General features: G+C 44.9%; 1 protein-coding gene across 3 annotated transcripts in view; it reads right to left on the reverse strand.

Moving 5' to 3' along the window:
* SH3RF2 (SH3 domain containing ring finger 2) overlaps window positions 1-25163 on the reverse strand; it is a 297259-nt gene that overhangs the window by 44295 nt on the left and 227801 nt on the right. For 2 of the 3 annotated variants that reach the window (XM_063928115.1, XM_063928114.1), the window contains exon 7: window positions 16702-16872. The exons of the other annotated variant lie outside the window; for it this stretch is intronic. In XM_063928115.1, coding sequence (XP_063784185.1) covers window positions 16702-16872 — 171 coding nt within the window. The remainder of the gene's footprint in view (window positions 1-16701; window positions 16873-25163) is intronic. 3 annotated transcript variants of the gene reach the window in all.

The raw sequence follows: 25163 nt of genomic DNA on the forward strand, positions 1-25163 counted from the left end.
CTGCCAATAATCATGCTGCTTCAGTTGCCTGGTGTCAGTTTGGCTCCCATTCCAGCCTGCTGCAATGTAATATTCTTGGGTTAATATTATGCACTGTATTACACACTCTTTACTGTACTTCCAGTTTTCCCAGTATAGTCTTGCTTTTTAGTGGCTGACGTGGGCATGGCATGCTGGAACTCATCCACAATGGGCGTTGTTAGGAGGATCAGACATGGCCTATTTTGCCTCAATTCAAAATCAGGAATGTTGGAAGGAATGCGATTGGGATACTACTGACCCACATTTGAAAGCTACTAGCAGAGGTATATGCTGCTGAGCCTCTAAGCATGCGGTATGCTGTACAAGCTTGGCAGACACAGGGATACTACAACCACAACTTAACGTGACCCGTTGGCATGTTATAGTGTTATTTTATTGCTTTTTAAATAACCCTCTTCAATAAAAAATTTATTTTTTTTTAAAAGAAGCAATGTGCAATCGTATGAATAACGAGAGTGGGCAGTAGCGACACAGGTGCCATATTTCTGTAAAGACAAGATCGCAACTGAAGATACACGCCCCAAAAATAGACATGCCTGCGTTGTTGCTGCCACTCCCCATTACCACCCCCAAATGATCCCTTCCTGTCTATCTTTCTGCAATGAAATCCTCACTGAAAGCAGCATCACAGAGGTACCTTGGCACGAGCGCATAGCGATCGGGGCGCATGCATAGTCTGCGGCTAATCGCTCACTTGCGTGAGCCTTGGCATTGCGTATAAACACTGCGCCACTTGTATTCCTGAATAACATCATAACAGTAATGTCATTGTCGGCGAGCAAAACATTTGAATTCCCCCCAGAGAGGTGAGGAGCAGCGTTAGCCTTCTATTATATAAGATACTCCCGTATGACCATGCACAGAGACCTAACACACCGTCTGCTTTTCCAATGCATGTCATTACAGAGAAGCACAGTAAGCATGTCTTTGTTTTAGAGCCATTTTAAACATTCAGGGTCTATGTAATAAAACGGGGAGCAGACACATTATTCAGCTTAATGACTCATTTTAGTGTCACTGGCAGGGCAATAAGTACAATGTGATGCAGCATTAAAGCCAAAATCACTTGTTGGAAAAGCTTCGCTTTAAGCCATCACATCCAGCATTCCTCCAGTCAGTGAAAGCACATTATTTATATTTTTTAATTAAAGGAGTAGGCATCTGTAAAAATGTGCAAACATGTCTCTTTTCCCTGTAGCATGCGCTTAAAGCCTAACGTTTCATAATTCAGCCGAAACTATGCCACACGGTACAATTTCAACTTTCTTGGCTAGTGTTATATGCTGTTGCCTAGTGAGCCTGATTTATAGTTTAATAATAGAGCGCGTCTCTGGCAGAGCACCCAACACACCAATTCATGTCATTAGTAGGGACATTTCGGGAGAGGAAAAGGCTCTGGATGTTGATATGCCGCCGCAGCGGCAGCATTGTGCTCCTTATTATAGTTCTATTTATGTCTTCTCTTGTAGTTAGTTTTTATTGTTATGGTATGGGGGAAGGGGGGTGGAGAGGCTTTACAATGAGCACTATGAACACAAAGCACAATTTCCATTCCCTTGCTGGAATATTTCAGGCATGCTGGTCAATGAGAATTCATGGAGCACAGCCACGTGAATATGAAAACAGGAAGAGTGCTCTACGGAGTTAAAGTGCAATGTAGCTGTGCAGAATGCATTTACAATCAAGAGATTTACAATCAGGGGCGTTTTAAAGCAAAAAAGTACATAAAGCAGGATTAGAATGCACAATGATTCTGGCTGTCACTGCTAAACACACGAGAGGTGCATGGCCAAATACTGTAACCTGGTTTTGTACGTGGTTTGCCTGGAACACATCATGGTGTACAGGGCCGGCTCTACCATTAGACAGCTTTAGGCATCTGCCTGGGGCATTCTAGTTCTGGAGGCGGGGAGGGGGGCATCCACTGAGTCTGCATATCGCAAAGTTAAGGATGTCTCTGAAAGAAACATCCTTCTTGTACATAATGCAAGTGCTGGCTGTGGAAATTATAGGTCACATCTTCATCTGAAGTTCTGGGAAGTGAGAATTGGTGGTAATTGGGGGCAGTAGGCTTCAGATTTGCCTAGGGTGCCAAGAGACCTTGCACTGGCCCTGATGGTGTAGCCCTTATCACCAGAGGTGTAGCCAGGTGCTATGGTGCCCGGAGCAAGGGTATGTTTTGGCGCACCACTCCCCTGTACTGAATTGGGGGCCTGGCTAACATGTGGTGACATATTACATTTGAAAAGAAAAAATATTTTAAAATACTAAATTGGTGACAGGGCCAGTTTTAGACTTTGTGGAGCTCAGGGCGAAAGTTTCCGTTAGGTACACCCCCATGTTTAAAGTAAGGACAGTGCGCATCAAAGGCAGCAACTAAAATATAGGGGCATGGCTTCATGGGGGAGGGGCATGGCCACAGAATAGTAACAATTCACTTTACACCACACAGTAGTGTCCGTTATTCACATTACACCACACAGTAGTACTACAGTAGAGTTGCTTATATAGATAATACCACAGTAGAGCTGTTTATACACGTTACACCACAGTAGAGCTGTTTATACACGTTACACCAAAGTAGAGCCCCTTATACACATTACACCACAGTAGAGCCGCTTATACAAATTACGCCACAGTAGAGCCACTTATACACATTATGCCACAGTAGAGTCCCTTATATATGTTATGCCACAAACTAGAGCTGCTTATACATGTTACGCCACGGTAAAGCTGCTTATACACATACCACAGTAGAGCTGCTTATACACTATACGCCACAGTAGAGCCACTTATACACATTAAACCACAGTAGAGCTGCTTATACACGTTATACCACAGTAGAGCCACTTATACACATTACACCACAGTAGAGCCGTTTATACACGTTACACCAAAGTAAAGCTGTTCATACACATTACCCCACAGTAGAGCCGCTTATACACATTATGCCACAGTAGAGCTCCTTATACATGTTACACCATGGCAGAGCCCCTTATACATGTTATGCCATGGTAGAGCCCCTTATACATGTTACACCACGGTAGAGCCGCAATGAAAGTAGCTGTATTTAACTATTTACTTGTTTAATTAAAATAAATTAAAAACACTATATATGCCCTGACTGACCTGACAACCCCCCCAACAGACCTGAACCCTCCCCCCAAACTCTCAATGAAAATAATGCACTAAAACTGCCCCCCCAACTCGATATTCCCCCAATGCCTCAATGAAAATAATTCCCTAGGACTGCCATCCCAGACCTGATAATCCCACTATGCCTCAATGAAAATAATATTCTAGAATTAAGGGGCAGAGAGATGTGCTGCAGCTACCTGAAAGGCAGAGTGAGGTGCTGCAGCAGCAGCTGGGGCAGAGAAAGGTGCTGCAGCAGATGGGCTAGACCGAGATAGGCGCTGCAGCAGCGGAGGCAGAGAGTGGTGCTGCAGGACTGAAGTAACCCTGCTGCATAGATACAAGCACACAGTGAGCCATATCAATATAAAGAGGACGGGCAGAGCTCCAGCATGTATCTCCTGCTGTCGTCTCTGACCTGCCCTGCAGCCTGCCTAGTCTCAGAGTCCGAGTCAGTGTGCGCACCTTCTGCTCCTTCTCCTGTATCTTCCTGTACAGCAGTTGGCGGTACAGCTAGAGGCGGCAGCGCGCCCTCTAACTTTTCCAGCGCCTGGAGCTCGTGCTCCACTGGAGCCACCCTCGCTACACCCCTGCTTATCACTGCACTCTGGAGCAGCATTTACAAATAACAGAAGCAACTACATTTGCGGGATTGGGTAACATATCTTCAGAGGTACATTGTGTAAAAATCACAGCACAGTCCAACATCCTATAACATTATACCAGTGGTTCCCAAACCTTTATGAATCACGGCGCCCTAGAACATCGGCATTTTTTTTCACGGCACCCCTAGGCCAAACATTTCTTATTAAGAAATGTATAAATAAATATTACATTTAGTAAATTGTGTTTATATGTTTATATGTCATCCTTAGGTTCAATTGTGTGTTCAGGGTATGCTTCTGTTTGTCCACATAATTTATGATTGACAGACACAAGCAGTGGTTTGCCTATGACATTGACCATAAATAATTTTAATTAGTCCTGGACCACCAATCCAAGGCACCCCTGGGGGTGGTGTCAAAATCCTGTTACCTACCCTAGCCACACAGCCCACAGAGATCATTATAAGCAACAGCACTTTCATTGCTTTTGTATGTACTCCCCTGCTGCTTCATAGAGGCACCAGTGGTGGCTGGTGTCACCGTAGTTGGGCACCCCCTCTCCCTGTTAAATAGTGGAGCCCAGCCCAGAATGTATCTAGTGCTGGGTGGGGATTTGGGGGGTGGGCACACTATCTGCTTTTTAATATACAGGTACACCACCAATTTTCTGCAATTTATGGTCCGGGACCTCTGTTAATTCAGACAAATATCCAATGCGACCCACCAATTTAGATCACTGGGTGGCCACTGCTGGCGAAGTGTGACGTTTTCATTTAATCTTTAATGCACATTTAATCGTTGTTTAATTCATGTTTTTATCAATCCGTAATGCTGTAGAGACACAGGAGGTGCATAATTAGTGGGTCAGAGGAGTTTTACTGAATTATTATTATTATTATTATTATTATATTTATTATTATTATTATTATTATTATGTGACCACGTTTAGTCCGGCAGAACCGATACTCTGGCACAGTTCTGGAACCAAGGATGCAGGAAAATTAGTGGTGTATCTGTATATAGATTTTTCTCCCAATTCACTGTGCATAGACCCTGTTTTATTTCTATAAAAATATAGGGCTAGACCTGATCTCTGGGGCGCTGAGCCAATACAGTTGAGTCCCAGGGCTTGATGGACGCAGAGATGTCTTTAGACGCAGCTATTGTGCTGACATATGCTAATGCTGCAGGAGGCTTGTGTAAATAGACGCCTCTACATGCTTCTGTGATCGGCTGCTGCGTCTGGTTACTCAGGATGGGTTCCAGTATGAATGGTCGACGATGTTAAGGTCGACAGTCATTAGGTCGACCACTATTGGTCGACATTGACATGGTCGACATGAACAAATGGTCGACACATGAAAAGATCAACATGGATTTTTGAACTGTTTTTGGTGTCATTTTTTCCATAACATGACCAGGAACCCCAGTTAGTTTACCTCGTCCCCTTGTTCCTCGCTCAGCTGCACTTGGCACAGGTTACTATTCCCAATCGTAGTCCACGTGGATGGTAAAGTATGTAAAAGTTAAAAATCGTTGTTTAAAAAAAAAAAAGAAGAAGAAGCTATGTCGACCCTTTCATGTGTTGACACTTCATGTGTCGACCATTTTCATGTGTCGATCATTTGTCCATGTCGACCAATAGCAGTGTCGACCTTAACATTGTCGACCATCTAAACGGATACCCTCAGGATGGCCGGGCTGTTTTGTCCAGTAAATCTGCATCGGAAAACACCGGCTTCGGCAGTCCCTGAAAACGGGGACAACATGTCCCCCGTTTTCGGGAACGCTGCCTAACACTACCCCCTCCTCGTCCCCAGACAGCTGCAGCCTATCAATCAGGTTGTGGGTTAGGAGGCACCATGTGCAACGACAAACAGTAGGACCTGTTCTGCACATGTACAGGACGGGTCCCGAACATGCGCAGTCCTCCCACCATCATGGTTATATGGAATCAATCAATGACTCTTTTTGCAAAGGGAAAATGGCTATAGATGCAAAGGAACATCATAAAAATGTACAATTGCCACCCACTTATCTCATTAGAATAATCTTGCTTCGTAACATTAGGTCTCATTTCTACACTGCCTCATAAAAAAAACTGTGCTAGGAACATCCTAATTCCTCTGAACTCAACCAAACATACACACTGCAGTCAGCAGCCAAATAACTCATTAAAATTGAAATAGGAGCGCTAGTGGTCACAAGAGTTTCTAAGGGCTATTCAGAGCTGAACGCAGCCGTGTATCTGTACCAGGGACGTGCGGTGACGTAAATGGATAAGGAGGCACTGACTAGTACCAGAGCCAGATTTACACACACTATATGAGCCAAGGGGTGCATGTGTGCTTGTAGACATTATACACAGGTGCAGGATTATAAAGTACTAGTATACGGTATACTGCTAGAAATTTGCTGAGGTTTGTTCAGAGAAGTGCAGAAAAGATAGGCACTGCCTCAACTGCCATAGACTTTTTACTCCAGAGTTTTGACATGCGGCCCCCAGCATGTGAGGAGATGGATGCAGATATAGCTGCACATGCAACGATCTGCGTCCATCTCTGAATGAGATTCAAAAGTCTCAGTACACCCTTTTGTTTCAAAAACTGTGCAGGAAATGGGAAAACTGAATACTCCAATAAGGTATGGGTGAGGTGGGCTATCACCAATTCAGCAAATTCTGATGATGTTTGACATGTTACATGACCCCTTTTCCATTTGAAAAAAACTGACTTTGATTCAAGATGGCCGATTTCAAGATGGCGCCCATGTTCGGTACATACCCTAATAGATAATAGATAACCCATCTCACCCTCACCTTACTGGAGTATTCCTGCACAGTTTTTGAAACAAAAGGCTGTACTGAGACTTTTGAATCACCCTGTATATCGTTAAAAAAAATTATATGTGATTTAATGTATATAAACTTTAATAACACTAAACACACATTACATTTATACAAATAGTACCAGCTTACAGTACTAATCACACATAATAGTCTTCCCATACAAAGGCAATAATGTATTATGCCATTTACCTAATGCTTGGTTCATGGGGTAACTATAGTGGGTACAAGATGTGCCATTGCTATGGGACTCAGAGGCTTAGGGGGGCCTGGTCCCAGGTTATAAAGTTGCATACTAATTTCCCAGATTTGCCTGCTGAGCAACTGGTCTGGTCCCAGACTGAATTATGTGGCATTACATTTTCAGTGAGAGCTGTGTGTAGTGGATGTTGTAATGATAATTGGGCACTGTAATGTGGCATAATTTGAAATGAAAGACACTATAATGTTGCACAATATGAACTGGAGGGCACTGTAATGTGGCATAATCTGATCTGCTGATTGTGATGTGGAGGGCACTATAATGTTACATAATAAGATTTGGGGCACTTTATTGTGGAACAATATAAAATGGAGGCACTATAGTGTGGCATCATTTGAACTGGAGAAGACTCTAATGTGTCACAGTATTAACGGGGGCACTGTAACATAATATGGCATAATATGAACTGGGGACACTGTATGTCATAATGTGAATTGGGAATACTGTGTGGCATAATGTCTACTGGAAGCCCTACAATGTGAACTCATGTAAACTAGGAAACTATGATGGTTCATAAAATAAATAAGGGTAATAATATGTGGCATAATATTAACTAGGGTACTACTATGATTCAGAACATAAACTATGGCACTATTATGGTGCATAAAATTAATAACTACCACTGAGAGGTGTCTTTCAAGGAATGTAGTTATGTGACCAGCGGTCTGGAGACCGTCGGTAATTATACTGATCCCATTTGAATAACTACTTAGTAAAGGGATGATGACTTCCTCCAGCAAACAATGCATGCTGACATCACAGCACTGCAGTGCAAAAATTATGTACAAAAAATATTATGATGGCTCCAGAGACAAAAGAAAACTATGTGCTTAGAGCATAATGCTTAGAAAATCAAACAGCAATTCAAGACATTAAGGCTAATGTCCTTCAAAATAGTATTCACATCTACAAGGCAGTTTCCTCCATTAATGATGCAGCTGCTGCACACTTTGGGTTACCCCATAACGTTAGCTACAGTATGTGCAGTTATTAAGATGACAGCAATACATCACCGACGTCTAATGCTGCGGCCAGTTATGAGACCACTTAAAATGAACTAATGCATATTTCCCTGTCGATTTCATGTCTCACACGTAATTCCCTACACTTTTCTCAAGGTAGAACTCAATTTTTCCCACAAACTTACATTTCTAGCAGAGTGTAAGTGAAACAGGGTAGCCACATAATGCATTGAGGCAGCAAACTGTATAATTACACAATCGAAATATGTCATTTCTAGGCACTTTAGTGTATGGAGGAACTGCGCACAGAACATTTAAGAGCCGTACAAGTGTATAGCTATTCAGAAACCAATATATGTGTTGATTTATATATATATATATATATATATATATATATATATATTACACATATATACACATATATACATATATGATATCTGGATTCGGACCGGCACTCTCTCATATCATATAGATCTGCTTCGGTGCCCTCTGGAAAGGATTGGAACAACCACAGGAAGGAAACAGTGGAAATCAATCAAGGTGTATTGAAACTAGAAATGTGCGGCTGGAACTTTTCGTGTTTTGTGTTTTGGTTTTGGTTCTAATTCCACTTTCGTGTTTTGGCTTGGTTTTGCCAAAACCACCCTTTCGTGTTTTGGTTTTGGATCTGGATGATTTTTGAAAAAAACATAAAAACAACTAAAATCACAGAATTTGGGGGTCATTTTGCTCCTACGGTATTATTAACCTCAATAACATTCATTTCCAGTCTATGCTGAACACCTCACACCTCACAATATTGTTTTTAGGCCAAAAGGTTGCACAGAGGTTGCTGAATGACTAAGCTAGGCAACACAAGTGGACAACACAAACACTTGGCCCATCTAGGAGTGGCACTGCAGTGGCAGACAGGAGGGCAGATATATAAAAAAGGCCCCAAACAGCACCTCATGCAAAGATGTAGAAGAGGTGCAATGAGGTAGCTGTATGACTAAGCTAAGCGACACAAACAATTGGCCCATCTAGGAGTGGCACTGCTGCGGCAGACAGGAGGGCAGATATAAAAAAAAGGCCCCAAACAGCACATGATGCAAAGAAGAAAAAGAGGTGCACCAAGGATGCTGTATGACTAAGCTAAGTGACACAATCACATGGCCCATCTAGTAGTGTCACACAGTGGCTGAATGTCGAAAGTGGGCCGCAATTGTTCGGTCCACTGACAGCATCTCCTGCACGCCCCTGTCATTTTTCAAAAATTCTGCAATTGGTGGACTTATACGGCAGTACCCCAGGACTAATACAGCAGTAGCCCTGGACTCATACGGCAGTGTCAGACAGGATGGCACTTTTCAAAAACTAGGCTCCAAACAGCACCTCATGCAAAGATGTCGAAGTGGTGCAATTAGGTAGCTGTATGACTAAGCCAAGCGACACAAACAATTCCCACTGGAATTATACATCCAAATCACTGGAATTATACTGCAAAATTACTGGAATTATATGCCCAAATCACTGGAATTATACGTCCAAATCACTGGAATTAAATGGCAAAATCACTGGAATTATACGTCCAAATCACTGGAATTATACGTCCAAACCACTGGAATTATGGAAAAATCACTGGAATTATACGTCCAAATCACTGGAATTAAATGGCAAAATCACTGGAATTATACGTCCAAATCACTGGAATTAAATTGCAAAATCACTGGAATTATACTGCAAAATCACTGGAATCATACTGCAAAATTAATGAAATTATACATCCAAATCACTGGAATTAAAGGGCCAAATCGCTGGAATTAAATGGCAAAATCACTGGAATTATACGTTCAAATCACTGGAATTATACGGCAAATCACTGGAATTAAATGGCAATATCACTGGAATTATACGTCAAAATCACTGGAATTATACGTCAAAATCACTGGAATTAAATGGCAGTACCACTGGACATATATTGAAGTGTCAGACAGGATGGCACTTTAAAAAATAGTCCCCAAACAGCACATGATAAGTCCCCAAATAGCACATGATGATAAGAAGAAAAAGAGGTGCAAGATGGAATTGTCCTTGGGCCCTCCCACCCACCCATATGTTGTATAAACAGGACATGCACACATTAACAAACCAATCATTTCAGCGACAGGGTCTGCCACACGACTGTGGCTGAAATGACTGGTTTGTTTGGGCCTCCACCAAAAAACAAGCAATCAATCTCTCCTTGCACAAACTGGCACTACAGAGGCAAGACCTCATCCTCATCCTCCGATTCCTCACCCCTTTCACTGTGTACATCCTCCTCCTCACAGAGTATTAATTCGTCCCCACTGGAATCCACCATCACAGGTTCCTGTGTACTTTCTGGAGGCAATTGCTGGTAAAGGTCTTCCCGGAGGAATTTATAAATCATTTTGATGAACATCATCTTCTCCACATTTTGTGGAAGTAACCTCCTACTAAACACTCTTTCGGAGTACACACTGAAGGGGGGCAACTTAGGTAAAATAAAGCCAGTTTGTGCAAAGGCATCCAAATTGCCTCTTTTTACTGCCAGTATACATACTGACATGCCTACTTGGATGCTGTCACTCATATAATTCTCCAGCATTCTTTCAATGGTGACAGAATCATATGCAGTGACAGTAGACATGTCAGTAATCGTTAGCAGGTTCTTCAGTCCGGACCAGATGTCAGCTTTCGCTCCTGACTGCCCTGCATCACCGCCAGCGGGTGGGCTAGGAAATCTTATCCTTTTCCTTGCAGCCCCAGTGGCGAGAGAAATTGAAGGAGGAGCTGTTGACGGGTCACGTTCCGCTTGAGTTGACAATTTACTCACCAGCAGGTCTTTGCACTTCTGCACACTTGTGTCTGCCAGAAAGAGAGATACGACAGAGGCTTTAAACCTAGGATCAAGCACAGTGGTCAAAATGTAGTGCTCTGATTTCAACAGATTGACCACCCTTGAATCCTGGCAAAGCGAATGAAGGGCTCCATCCACAAGTCCCACTTACTTTGCGGAATCGCTCCGTCTTAGCTCCTCCTTCAATTTCTCCAGCTGCTTCTGCAAAAGCCTGATGAGGGGAATGAACTGACTCAAGCTAGCAGTGTCTGAACTGACTTCACGTGTGTCAAGTTTGAAGGGTTGGAGAACCTTGCACAAGATGGAAATCATTCTCCACTGCGCTTGAGTCAGGTGCATTCCCCCTCCTTTGCCTATATCGTAGGTGGATGTATAGGCTTGAATGGCCTTTTGCTGCTCCTCCATCCTCTGAAGCATATAGAGTGTTGAATTCAACCTTATTACCACCTCTTGCTTCAGATGATGGCAGGGCAGGTTCAGGCGTGTTTCATGGCGCTCCAGTCTTCGGCACGCGGTGACTGAATGTCGAAAGTGGCCCGCAATTTTTCGTACCACCGACAGCAACTCTTGCACGCCCCTGTCATTTTTCAAAAAATTCTGCACCACCAAATGAATTGTATGTGCAAAACATGGGACGTGCTGGAATTTGCCCAGATGTAATGCACGCACAATATTGGTGGCATTGTCCGATATCACAAAGCCCCAGGAGAGTCTAATTGGAGTAAGCCATTCTGCAATGATGTTCCTCAGTTTCCGTAAGAGGTTGAAAGCTGTGTGCCTCTTACGGAAAGCGGTGATACAAAGCGTAGTCTGCCTAGGAAAGAGTTGGCATTTGCGAGATGCTGCTACTGGTGCTGCTGCTGTTGTTGCTGCGGGAGGCAATACATCTACCCAGTGGGCTGTCACAGTCATATAGTCCTTAGTCTGCCCTGTTCCACATGTCCACATGTCCGTGGTTAAGTGGACAGTGGGTACAACTGCATTTTGTAGGATACTAAGGACACTTTTTCTGAAGTCTCTGTACATTCTCGGTATGGCCTGCCTTGAGAAGTGGAACCTAGATGGGATTTGATACCGGGGACGCAGTACCTCAAACAATTCTTTAAGTCCCACTGAACTAATGGCGGATACCGGACGCACGTCTAACACCACCATAGCTGTCAAGGCTCAAGGCCTCAGTTATCCGCTTTGCAGCAGGATGACTGCTATCATATTTCATCTTCCTCATAAAGGACTGTTGGACAGTCAATTGCCTACTGGAAGTAGTACAAGTGGTCTTCCGACTTCCCCTCTGGGATGACGATCGACTCCCAGCAGCAACAACAGCAGCAGCAGCAGCAGCAACAGCAGGCATACCACTCAAGGATCCTCCAGAGGAATCCCGGTAAGGCGAGGAATCCACAGTCTTGACAGTGATATGGCCTGCAGGACTACTGACGTTCCTGACTGAGGAAGAAGTTGACGTTGAGGGAGTTGGGGGTGTGGCTTGCAGGAACTTGGGTACAAGAGGAAGAAGGGATTTAGGTGTCAGTGGACTGCTTATGCTCTTAAACCAAAGTTTCACAACTTGACACTGACTTCTGATGAATGTGCTGCAGGTGACGTATAAGGGAGGATGTTCCTAGGTGGTTAACATCCGTACCCCTACTTATTACAGATTCACAGAGGCAACAGATGGCTTGACACCTGTTGTCCGGATTTGTGGAGAAATAATTCCACACAGAAGAGGTGGATTTTTTGGTAGTTTGCCCAGGCATCACAATGGGCTTCTTCATTCCACGGACAACAGGTGTCTCCCCCGGTGCCTGACTTAAACAAACCACATCACCATCAGAATCCTCATCGTCAACTTCCTCCTCAGCGCCAGCAACACCCATATCCTCATCCTGGTGTACTTCAACAGTGACATCTTCAATTTCAAAATCAGAAACTGGACTGTAGGTGCTCCTTCCAGCACTTGCAGGGGGCGTGTAAATGGTGGAAGGAGCCACCTCTTCCCGTCCAGTGTTGGGAAGGTCAGGCATCGCAACCACCGACACACTTGGACTCTCCGTGGGGATTTGTGATATCATCTCAGAATGCACAGTTCTTTTCTGTGCTTTTTCCAGCTTAACTCTTTTCATTTTTCTAGCGGGGGGATGAGGGCTTCCATCGTCATGTGAAGATGAACCACTAGTCATGAACATAGGCCAGGGCATCAGCCGTTCTTTGCCACTACGTGTCGTAAATGGCATATTGGCAAGTTTACATTTCTCCTCAGACCATTTAAGTTTCTTTTTTTGGGTCTTTTTACCAAACTTTGGCTTTTTGGCTTTTTCATGCCCTCTACTATCACATTGGGCATCGGCCTTGGCAGACGACGTTGATGGCATTTAATCGTCTAGGTCATGGCTAGTGGCAGCAGCTTCAGCACTAGGAGGAAGTAGTTCTTAATCTTTCCCTATTTTATCCTCCAAATTTTTGTTCCCCATTATTTTTCTGGAGTTATATAACACAATATGTGGCAAAGGGAATGACTGATGGCTGATGCACAGGCATAGCCAGATTAAGGTGGGGATGCCGGGCATACTGTGCCCCAGGCCCCCCTGTGTCAGGGCCCGCCCCCCCCAACCAGAGCACACTGACATCACGAGCTTAACCTCTTCAGCAGCAGCAGATCCAGCAGCCAGAATATGAGCAAGACAGTATGCAGTGCAGGTAGAGACACAGGAATATCATGTTTCATGAGCTACCGACAGAGCTTTCTAACCAGAAGAGAGATAGGAGGGTGGAGAGAGCTGTAAGTGACACAAGGATCCCAGCTTCTCCTCCTCCCCGCCTGGGTATCTGAGTCTTGTGTAAACTGTTATGCAACTAAACCATTTGAGTCTAGAGATAGAGACACACACAGGGAGACCTCCTGAGCCCTGTCCCAGTCTGTAAGTAGTACAGAGGCTGCTGCTATTCTTGCATGTGACAAGATAAATTATTTTATTTTTCTGTGTGTATTTTAAGGTTAAGTTGTCTTTGTTCCACTACAAGAAAAATGTATAACATAGTTGTCTTTCAATTAGATGGAGCTAATAACAGTACCCAGGCATTATTAAACTATTAGTTAAAACTAATATACACCATTGGTTAAAATTGATTATACACAGGGGCGGATTGGGAACAAAAAGCGGCCCTGGAAAAAAATTTGTACTAGTGGCCCCACATGGGCAGCACCAGAGGTGTAAGGTCTAGCCATGGGCCATGGCAGCAGCACCCTTCCCCCAAGACTTTCCAGATAGTGGGCATGTCTAGCATCAAGGGGGAAGTTAAAAGGAAATAAAATTAAATATTATGAGCACATTATATGATACACCTTCAGAATTTAGGAAACTATATAATTCTTTAGAAATATATATTTTCTTGCTTATTACACCAACCATATCCCAATCACTATTCACTCAATCTTATATGTCAGCCAAGCAGGCAGAAGAGCATACACTAGATCATCTGCAATCACAGGCTAAGTGGCAAAGTAATTTTCATATATGCAAATTATTTTGCATCTTATTCATTATGTCTATAAATAGGACCACGTGTCCTCAAACAAAACAGGCCCCGCGGGTGCGTAGGCCCACCGAGAATCTTCCCTGTAAGCCATATGGCCATCCCGCCTCTGATTATACACAATCTATACCTCCCACCATGACCCATTCCAGGAGGGACAAAATGCTATCTACCTGGATTTCCTTCTTAATTTATGATTTCAATCACCTGTGTTGAAATACCTTTCTTATCAATTAAATAGTTCAACACAGGTGATGCCAATCATATATTAAGAGGGAAGACCAGGTAGAGAGCATTTTGTCCCTCCTGGAATGGAACATGTTCGGAGGTATGCACAATCTAATATACCCCACCCACCTTCCACTGGGGCCCCCCTGTCTTAAGTGCCCTGGGCACCCCCATGTCTTAATCCGGCCCTGTGCACAGGACACTACCACTGGTCTGATGCAGGACAACACAGCATCATTGTAAGGGAGTTGTTGTTATTATTATACAGCAGAGTATACCACTGTGACTGCCTGGTCACTGGAATGACTGATGGCTGATGCACAGGACACTGCCACTGGACTGATGCAGCACAATACACCACCACTGAACTGATGCAGCACAACACAGCACCACTGGACCGGACTTATACAGCAGACATATGGCAGCAAGAGGACACAACCACTGTGACTGGACAAATACAGCACAAGACACGGACACTGAGAGAACGGAGACACGTCCTCTCTCTACACTCTCCATTGCCGGAGTGAAAATGGCGGAGACGCGGGGCTCCTTATATGGAATCCAAATCCCGCGAGAATCCGACAGATGACAGATGACGTTTTGCCTCGTTCTGGTTTCCGAGTCAGGCGGGAAAACCGAGCCTGACTCAGATCCGGGCTTGTGACGTGAAGTCTGGGGGGTTTCAGTTCACTTAGAACTGAACCCGCTCATCTCTAATTGAAACACACACCTCCCCTCCCCGAAACGTTGATTGCACCAATACACGTTTATGCTGCTTTAAAGTCTCTGAGTGCCGCCTCGTCTTTCTATGCATGTTGTAGTGGGGTGATACCCCTGGTGGAAGGCACCTGAGCAATTCAGTCCCTGCGGTGGACTTCCTGAGTGCTGGAGGTACAGCGGAGATATATATATATATATATATATATATATATATATATAAAACAACAGGTAGATATGCGGCACTCACAAGACTTTCAGATTACAGCATATGTGCATAAGAATGCACGTGAAGAAGAATTATTGCAAATTTTATTTTAACCAATGCGCAATATATGGAGTGTGACATTGTGTACAAGTGACAACAGCAGGATGGGATTATTCACCACAATTGAAGCATCTCCAACGTTATGTTATGTTCTCCTACTTTCTCTGAACAGTGGGGGGCCCATTGACAATGGGGTGAGGGGGCTCTACCACTGGGATATATTACCGCTAGAGGAGTGGGGGTAGGTAAAGCTGGGGATTTTTTGACACTGGCCGGGGAAGGTGTTATTTCTGATGGGGGGGGGGGGGGGCGGGTGTTAGTAATTTATTATATATATTATTACAAAGACTTTAAATAAAAAAGTACAATTTCTAAGCGTTTTTCGCAAAACAAAAATCATCAGTTAAGTGGTTAATAGACCCCTTTGTGGTAAAATACAGTACCTGCTCATTTACAGTTATCACAATTCTGAAAATAAAAATGTTAAATTAACTGAAATATTTTAACTAAATATTTTTTTTTTTTAAATCCTCTGGGAAAGGCACAGATACAGTACAGCTTATCTGTATTATACTTTATCGCTGAGATATAACAGAGTGAGACTGACGCACGAGTGTCATTCATACTGCCAGCTTGTAACCCGGGTTATTGCACATGAGCACGCATAACCCTGGTCGCTGTGCGGTGTGATCAGGATGCCGGGTCTATGCGACCCGTTTCCCGTTCACACTGTATGGACAGGCGGCGCTTGGAGAACATCTGATCTCCAAGTGCAGCTTCCGTGCACATCACCACGCGTAGTCTGCAACATTGTCCATTAGTCTTGCATGCAGGTCCGGCGGGCGACATCGCCTGCAAGGGCAATGCTGCCGAAGCCCCCCCCCTCTGCCTTTGCACCGTCGCTTCCGGCATCGACAAGTGTGTATGCACTTTCCAATATCGGGTCCCATCATAGATGATATCGCATCTCAGGAATATTGTTCTGGTGCGTACATAGGCTTCCAATTACTATGAACTCAATTCCATACGTAGCATCTGTGTTTCATTTTATAAAGACTAATCTGAATACACTGAATGAAATACAATGCATATAAAATTCTCTGCAGAAATTAAAGTCCCGTGTGCCCCTGTTATAGGGTGTTGTGGCCTATATTAGAAAAAATCCCTACTTGATGATGCCAAACATATTAGTAGAGGTTATCCCATTGTGGAAACAGTATTGGTGTAGCATTACACTAACCTGTAAACAGTAGTAACACAATGGCTGGGGAAGATACCAATTTTTCCAGTGACCAATGAAACCCCGCGGAGCCATCCTTCCTGGAATTTGCCCAGGACACGGATGCCTTCTCCCTTCTGGAGATCTATCTCATCGGGTCCATGAGCTGTGTATGGTTGGAGAGCTACACACCTGTCAAAGGATAAAGGGATAAGACCATGAAATGCTGCCTAAATTGTGGCTCTGCTATACTAGTGTTTGTCACCCTCCTCTACAAAGAGAATTTCCTGCAGGCATGTAAGTAGATTATAAGTAAAAAATGCAAACATAATACGTTCAAACAATGAACACATCATGATGGGATTATAATACCAGAAAGATGTTTTGTTAAAGTTACTATGTTGTAATTATGGGCTGTGTAATGAGCCTTATGGGGGGCCCGCACACGGTGCTATTTGTGCTAGGTGACATTTGAGCCTATACAATGTGTGCTATGCAATTTGGACTAAGTGGGGTATGCTATGAACTACATGCTATTTGAACTACATCCGATTTTGAATACACTACAATGTACTATGTGTGCTGTAGTACAAAAATACCTGCATGCACATACTATTTTGCCTTGAGATATGGACTAGACGGGAGTGTGCATCCCATCGCAAGGGATAATACACACGGTCATTTTGAACTAAGGCCCTCATTCCGAGTTGTTCGCTCGCTAGCTACTTTTAGCAGCATTGCAAACGCTAGGCCGCCGCCCTCTGGGAGTGTATCTTAGCTTAGCAGAATAGCGAACGAAAGATTAGCAGAACTGCTACTAAATAATTCTTTGCAGTTTCTGAGTAGCTCCAGACCTACTCCTAGATTGCGATCAGCTCAGTCCGTTTAGTTCCTGGTTTGACGTCACAAACACGCCCTGCGTTCGGCCAGCCACTCCCCCGTTTCTCCAGACACTCCCGCGTTTTTGCCTGACATGCCTGCGTTTTTTAGCACACTCCCGGAAAATGCTCAGTTACCACCCAGAAACGCCCCTTTCCTGTCAATCATTCACCGATCAGCAATGCGACTGAAAAGCGTCGCACGAACACCAGCAAATCTACTAAGTTTTGTGTTAAATAACTTAGCGCATGCGCTCTGCGTACCATGCGCATGCGCATTTAGCAACAAATCGCAGCATAGCGAAAATCGGCAACGAGTGAACAACTCGGAATGACCACCCAGATGCGATGCTATTTGAACTAAAAAGATCAAATAGCATGCAATAATTGCACCGTGTCTGGGCACCATTACAGTTCTACCATTGCAGAGTATCGTAGAGTATTAGCCATTGCAGTCAAAAACACTTGCTGCTTGTAAGTACAGTATATGTTAATACATCTTATTGGTTACTAAGCATTATTAAATTACCTATTTAAAACAACTTATCGAACTTTCAGACAAAAAGTACAAGTTAACAGTACTGACACAACAAAAAGTGCGCAGTGCGAAGAATATATATATATATATATATATATATATATATATACATATATATATATATCTATCTCGATCATAGATTTTCCAGAGGGCGCAAATAGTATTATATCAACTGTGATAAAATTTCCATGTCAGTTATAGTTCTTTAACTTTCAAATTCCCACTTACGGACTAGAGGACTGTTGAGGCAATATCTCACTGAGGGGCAGATGTTTTAACCTGGAGAAGGCATAAGTAAGTGATAAACCAGTGATATGTGTAAGGTGATAAAGGCACCAGCCAATCAGATTCTAACTGTTAATTTACATATTGGAGCTGATTGGCTGCTGCCTTTATCACCTTGCACATATCACTGGTTTATCACTTCCTTATGCCTTTTCCAGGTTAATACATCTGCCCCTAAATCCTGCAATGACACCCTAGCACCAGGGACACCCGAAAGCTTTCCGGACAGCCTTTCTGTTTGTGTATTCCAAATGTTATTTATTTTTTAAAAGGTATATAAAAAAAAATATATAAAAGTCTTTACTCAGCTACACAAATTATGCAATACTATCCTCACTAGGGCTAAAGGGCCCTACACACTATGCGATCTGCCGCCGAGCTGCCTGACGGTGGATACGGCCAACGGGCGACCCAGCGGCTGGGGGGCAGTGACGGGGGGAGTAAAGACGAGATCGTCCATATTGGCCTGCATGCACAAGCGACGGGGCACCAACGATGAACGAGCGCAGGGCCATCGCTGGTGCCTCCACACTGAACGATATGAACGGTATCTCATTCATTAATGAACGAGATCGTTCATATCTTTCAGTAATATCGTGTTTGGTGGTTTAATGCAGGGTTATGTAATAGTGGGAATGACGGCTGCTGAGAGCTCACACCCCAATTGAATTGCAAAATGTGTGTGTCTATGTAAGGAATACGCAAACTGGAAGGCTGTCTGGCCATCTTTCGGTTGTCCCTGGTGCGAGGGTCTAATTTTGGGATTCACCAAGAGACATTACCTCAGCAGTCCTCTGGTTCATATGCAGGAGTTTTACAGTTAAAGAACTATGGGGTCTATGTACTAAGGGGGTAATTCCAAGTTGATCGCAGCAGGATTTTTGATAGCAATTGGGCAAAACCATGTGCACTGCAGGTGAGGCAGATATAACATGTGCAGAAAGAGTTAGATTTGGGTGGGTTATTTTATTTCTGTGCAGGGTAAATACTGGCTGCTTTATTTTTACACTGCAAATTAGATTGCAGATTGAACACACCCCACCCAAATCTAACTCTCTCTGCACATGTTATATCTGCCTCCCCTGCAGTGCACATGGGGGGTCCTTCCGAGTTGTTCGCTCGGTAATTTTCTTCGCATTGCAGCGATTTTCCACTAACTGCGCATGCGCATTGTTCGCACTGTGACTGCGCCAAGTAAATTTGCTATGCAGTTAGGTATTTTACTCACGGCATTACGAGGTTTTTTCTTCGTTCTGGAGATCGGAGTGTGATTGACAGGAAGTGGGTGTTTCTGGGCGGAAACTGGCCGTTTTATGGGAGTGTGTGAAAAAACGCTACCGTTTCTGGGAAAAATGCGGGAGTGGCTGGAGAAACGGAGGAGTGTCTGGGCGAACGCTGGGTGTGTTTGTGACGTCAAACCAGGAACGACAAGCACTGAACTGATCGCACTGGAAGAGTAAGTCTCGAGCTACTCAGAATCTACAAAGAAGTTTCTATTCGCAATTTTGAGAACCTTTCGTTCGCAATTTTGATAAGCTAAGATTCACTCCCAGTAGGCGGCGGCTTAGCGTGAGCAATGCTGCTAAAAGCAGCTTGCGAGCGAACAACTCGGGCCTTGGTTTTGCCCAATTGCTATCAAAAATCCTGCTGCGATCAACTTGGAATTACCCCCTAAGCCTTGGAGAGAGATAAAATGGACGGAGATAGAGGGGCAGATGTATTAACCTGGAGAAGGCATAAGGAAGTGATAAACCAGTGATATGTGCAAGGTGATAAAGGCACCAGCCAATCAGATCCTAACTGTTAATTTACATATTGGAGCTGATTGGCTGGTGCCTATATCACCTTGCACATATCACTGGTTTATCACTTCCTTATGCCTTCTCCAGGTTAATACATCTGCCCCAAAGTACCAACCAATCAGTTCCTGTCATTTTTTAAACCCAGTCTATAACATGGTAGTTAGGAGCTGAGTGGCTGATACTTTGTGGCAGATTTATTAAGCCTGGTGAAGTGATAAAGTGAAGGCGATATAGTACTAGCCAATCAGCTCCTAACTACCATGTCACAGGCTGGGTTTGAAAAATGACAGCTAGGAGCTGACTGGCTAGTGCTTTATCTCTTTCCACTTATCACTTCTCCAGGCTTAATAAATCTGCCCCTTTATCTCCGTCCACTTTATCTCTCACCAAGATTTAATACAAAGGCCCTATAACTTGACATGGAATTATTATCACAGATGATGGCACCCTCTAGGAAATCTATGACTGACATCCATTCAGTCCTATGCTGACAAAGGACCACCCCCGGGGAGCAGCCACGATTCAGATATGAATTAGAACTCGAATCATCTAAGCACGTTGCATTGGTTTTTAGTTTTTTTAAATTGTATCTGGCACAAATAAACTCACACTGACATAGGCATACTGTATATACTGCAGACGTTTCTGTGCCTTTAATACAGTGGCTCTTTCATGAAGATAACAAATACATACAGTAAAAACCTCTTACCTTATAAAAGTCATATCATCATATATTTAAAACTGTAAAAGTTAGATGTAATTCTGAGCAATTAAAAATAACAGCACCTGCACATAAGGGCGCTGACTAGTAAAATTTATTTGCTGAAGATGATAAGCTGCAGATATAATAATGTTGGATAAAAGATGTTGATGCTGAACTAACTGAAGTGATGCGAGAGTATGTAAATAAAGATTGACGCTCATCGGTTCCCCCAAGAGACTGAAATTCATCTAGTACACTAAGGCCCTCATTCCGAGTTGTTGGCTTGCTAGCTGCTTTTAGCAGCCATGCAAACGCTAAGCTGCCACCCTCTGGGAGTGTATTTTAGCTTAGCAGAAGTGCGAACGAAAGGATCACAGAGCAGCTACAAAATAATTTTGTGCAGTTTCAGAGTAGCTCTAGACCTACGCCTAGCTTGCGATCACTTCAGACTATTCAGTTCCTGTTTTGACGTCACGAACACGCCCTGCGTTTGGCCAGCCACGCCTACGTTTCCCCAGCCACGCCTGCGTTTTTATCTGGCACAACTGCGTTTTCCACTCACTCCCTGAAAACGGTCAGCAGACACCCAGAAACACCCACTTCCTGTCAATCACTCTGCGGTCAGCAGTGCGACTGAAAAGCTTTGCTAGACCTTGTGTGAAACTACGTCGTTTGTTGTAAGAGTACGACGCGCATGCGCATTGCGCCGCATACGCATGCGCAGAAATGCCAGATTTTTGCCTGATCGCTGCGCTGCGAATGAAAGCAACTAGCGAACAACTCGGAATGACACCCTAGGTTCTCTCCCGGGCCAGCTTCCCCCACCCGACACAGCAGTAGTGCTGGGAGTTATAGTGAAAGTGACTCTGTACTTGTAGATGGTTTTTCCCTGACTGCTAATCTATACCACCTGCTCTGTAGATGGGAGGCAATCAATTTGCCAGACGCTGATCCCCCCAGCCAGCAATACCGCCAGCCAGAATACTGGTTCACAGGGGCTATTCCCACTCGTGGGTGTGCACGACACCCACAGAGTGTGAAAAGATCCTGTGGCAAGTGCAGCGAACTACCGTGCCCGCAGTGTGGTTAGCACAGTGAGCCTGCAAGGGGCCTCGTAACGCTTGCCCCGCTGCCGGCATTCTGCCTGGTGGGAGGCCGCTGTTGGGATACTGACACTGGCATCCCATCCGTCGGAAATACATATATATTCCCTGTAGACAGCTGTGAATACACATATATAAGGGGGGTGGGCAATAAGTTTCCAGATGCACAAAAACAGGATTTTGATACCTACCGGTAAATCCTTTTCGCCTAGTCCGTAGAGAATGCTGGGGTCCACTTCATGACCATGGGGTATAGACGGTTCCGCAGGAGCCATGGGCACTTTAAGACTTTTCAATGGGTGTGAACTGGCTCCTCCCTCTATGCCCCTCCTCCAGACCTCAGTTATAGGAACTGTGCCCAGGGAGACATTTCGAGGAAAGGATTTACTTTAATACTAATGGTGAGATACAGATGTGTCCACATACTTCTTTGCTATATCCCGCCATGTATGGCACAGTTTTGCATGCCATAGACTCAGAGATTTAGCCATGCCTTGTGATTTTTTTTTAATTTGCTTCTTTAATATGTTACTTTATACATATTCAATTATGGCAAACAAAAATAAAAAAATTCACCCACTCGCTACTCGTGAAAATCAGCTTAGCCGTGTTTTCCATGTTGTGCCAAATTTGTAAAAAAGCAAAGATGTAAGTGGACACATCTGTACATACCAGCTCACACCTCAACCATGCCGCACAACATGGCATTCAACATAACACACACCACCAGGCATGAACCAATTACAGCAAACATGCTAAAACTAATAAAACACAACACGTGTAACTCTATTAATCAAAACTGCAGGTAAAGTATGCACTGGGACGAGCGCCCAGCATCCTCTACGGACTAGGAGAAAAGGATTTACCAGTAGGTATCAAAATCCTGTTTTCTCATACGTCCTAGAGGATGCTGGGGTCCACTTATTGACCACGGGGTTTATACCAAAGCTCCAGGACGGGCAGGAGAGTGCGGATGACCCTGCAGCACCGATTGACCGAACTTGAGGTCTTCATCGGCCAAGGTCTCAAACTTGTAGAATTTTGCAAATGTGTTTGACCCCGACCAAGTAGCTGCTCAGCAAAGTTGCAATGCAGAGACCCCCCGGGCAGCCACCAGGATGAGCCCACCTTCCTAGTGGAATGGGCCTTCACCGACGTCGGTAACGGCAATCCAGCCATAGTATGAGCGTGCTGAATCGTACTTCTGATCCAATGCGCAATAGTCTGCTTGGAAGCAGGAAACCCAATCTTGTTGGGAGCATACAGGACAAACAAAGACTCTGTTTTCCATATTCGAGCTGCTCTAGCGACATAAATCTTCAAAGCTCTTACCACATCTAGAGACTTTGACTCAGTGAACGTGTCAGTAACTACTGGCACCCAGGGCCGGCGCCACCACTAGGCAGCTTTAGGCAGCTGCCTATGGGCGGCAGCCACTGGAGGGCGGCAGCTCACGCTACTGGTGAATGCTTCTTGACCCTTGCTCAGCTCCTCCTCTTCCTTAAGAGGAATATGTTGAGAGGAGCAGAAGAACTGTACCACTAGCCGGCAGCACGCTGCTTACTCTATGTGTATAGAGTATTAGAGGCGCTGCCGATGGGTTACACTCATACTGTCAGCGCTGGCGGCTGAGAACAGTTGGGCGGCCGCAGCATCCCTGCAGCGCTGACAGTATGAGTGAAACCCATCGGCAGCGCCTCTAATACGCTATACACATAGAGTAAGCAGCGTGCTGCCCAGTGGCTTAACTAGCAGCGGTGCAAGCGGTGCATTGCACCGAGGCCCGCCGCTGTGTAGGGGCGCACAGCCGCCGGCATTGCAAAGAGTCACACTGACTCATTGTAATACTGCCGCTTCCAGCGCTGTGCCTACCGCCAGTGCCCCAGTTCCTAATAATAAAGTGCAGCACATAATCGGGGTCCCGGCCGCAGAGGGAGGAGGGGCTGCTCTTCTCTCTCCTCCCCGCTCAAGCATGTCCGCCCGCCCCACGGACTTACTGATGCCACGATACAGGTTGTTAAGGGTGAGGAGGGACGATCTCCCATCCCCTCCCCACTGTTCTCGAGCGCCTCCCCCTCCTCCCAGATGTTGTAGTGCTGGCCAATTGTCTGTTGAGTGCCCTTCCGTTTGTGCAGGAGGAGCCTCTCTCTCTGCTCCTCCCCCATACTCATTTAAGCTGGTTGTGTGGGACTGCCTGACCGGAGGGGGAGGAGAACACGCTCTCTCAGCTCCTCACTCCCCTTTCATATTTATTTTCCACCCTCCTCCCGTCCCCTGCTGTCCGTGGCACCAAAAATCAATTGGAGGGAAGCAGAGACACTGGCCATCTCCACGCCCAGCAGCAGCCCTGGATTGCACAAGCCACAGACTACAGGTAGGGAAAAAAGCAATGCTAGAGTATGAGAAGGTGGCAAGTGCTGCTCATCCTCCCCCCCCCCATCTGCCTTCCTCTTCACCCTTCAATCCCTCTCTCCCTCCCTCCCTCTCCCCCTCTCTCTGTCTGACTCTCTCTCTCCATAATTCCCCTCTCTTTCTCAGTCTCCCCCTCTCTTCCTTGATCCATCTCCCCCTGTCTCAACCTTTCACCAACTCTCCATTTCCCTGTCACCCTCTACCTCATCCCGTCATCCTCTGCCTCATCTTCGTCACCCTGTACCTCACCCTGGGGTGGAGGAGGGGGGCCAAAAGCATATCCTTGCACCTGGGCCCACCACTCACAAGTTCCGCCACTGGTGCTGCCGGCTGGTGGTACAGTTCTTCTGCTCCTCTCCGCGCTGACATATGCCCGCCCCGCACCACAAGAAATGACTCTGCATATGGGAGTCCTGCGGGGATGATTGTGTTGTGCTATGTGAGGGACTGGGACTACACTGCAGGGCAGACTGCGCGCGGCTCCCCTGCTACTGTTCCCTGTCTGAGTGGATCACAGTCTCCTTCTTCTGCAGCCTGCAATATATAGTCGCCTTGGATTGGTCCCGATTATACATTTTTATGGGTAGAATTTCTTCTTCACTGGGACTCCTTCTCCTGCAGCCATTAAGGTACCCTTATATTGCAACCTCAGTACTCCATTCCTCTACTGTAGAAGTGTGTGTATATGTGTGTGTGTGTATATATATATATATATATATATGTATACACACACACACACAGACACACACACACACACACACG

The sequence above is a fragment of the Pseudophryne corroboree genome, chromosome 6 (genome assembly GCF_028390025.1).
Source record: "Pseudophryne corroboree isolate aPseCor3 chromosome 6, aPseCor3.hap2, whole genome shotgun sequence".
In the NCBI taxonomy this organism is placed as follows: Eukaryota; Metazoa; Chordata; class Amphibia; order Anura; family Myobatrachidae; genus Pseudophryne; species Pseudophryne corroboree.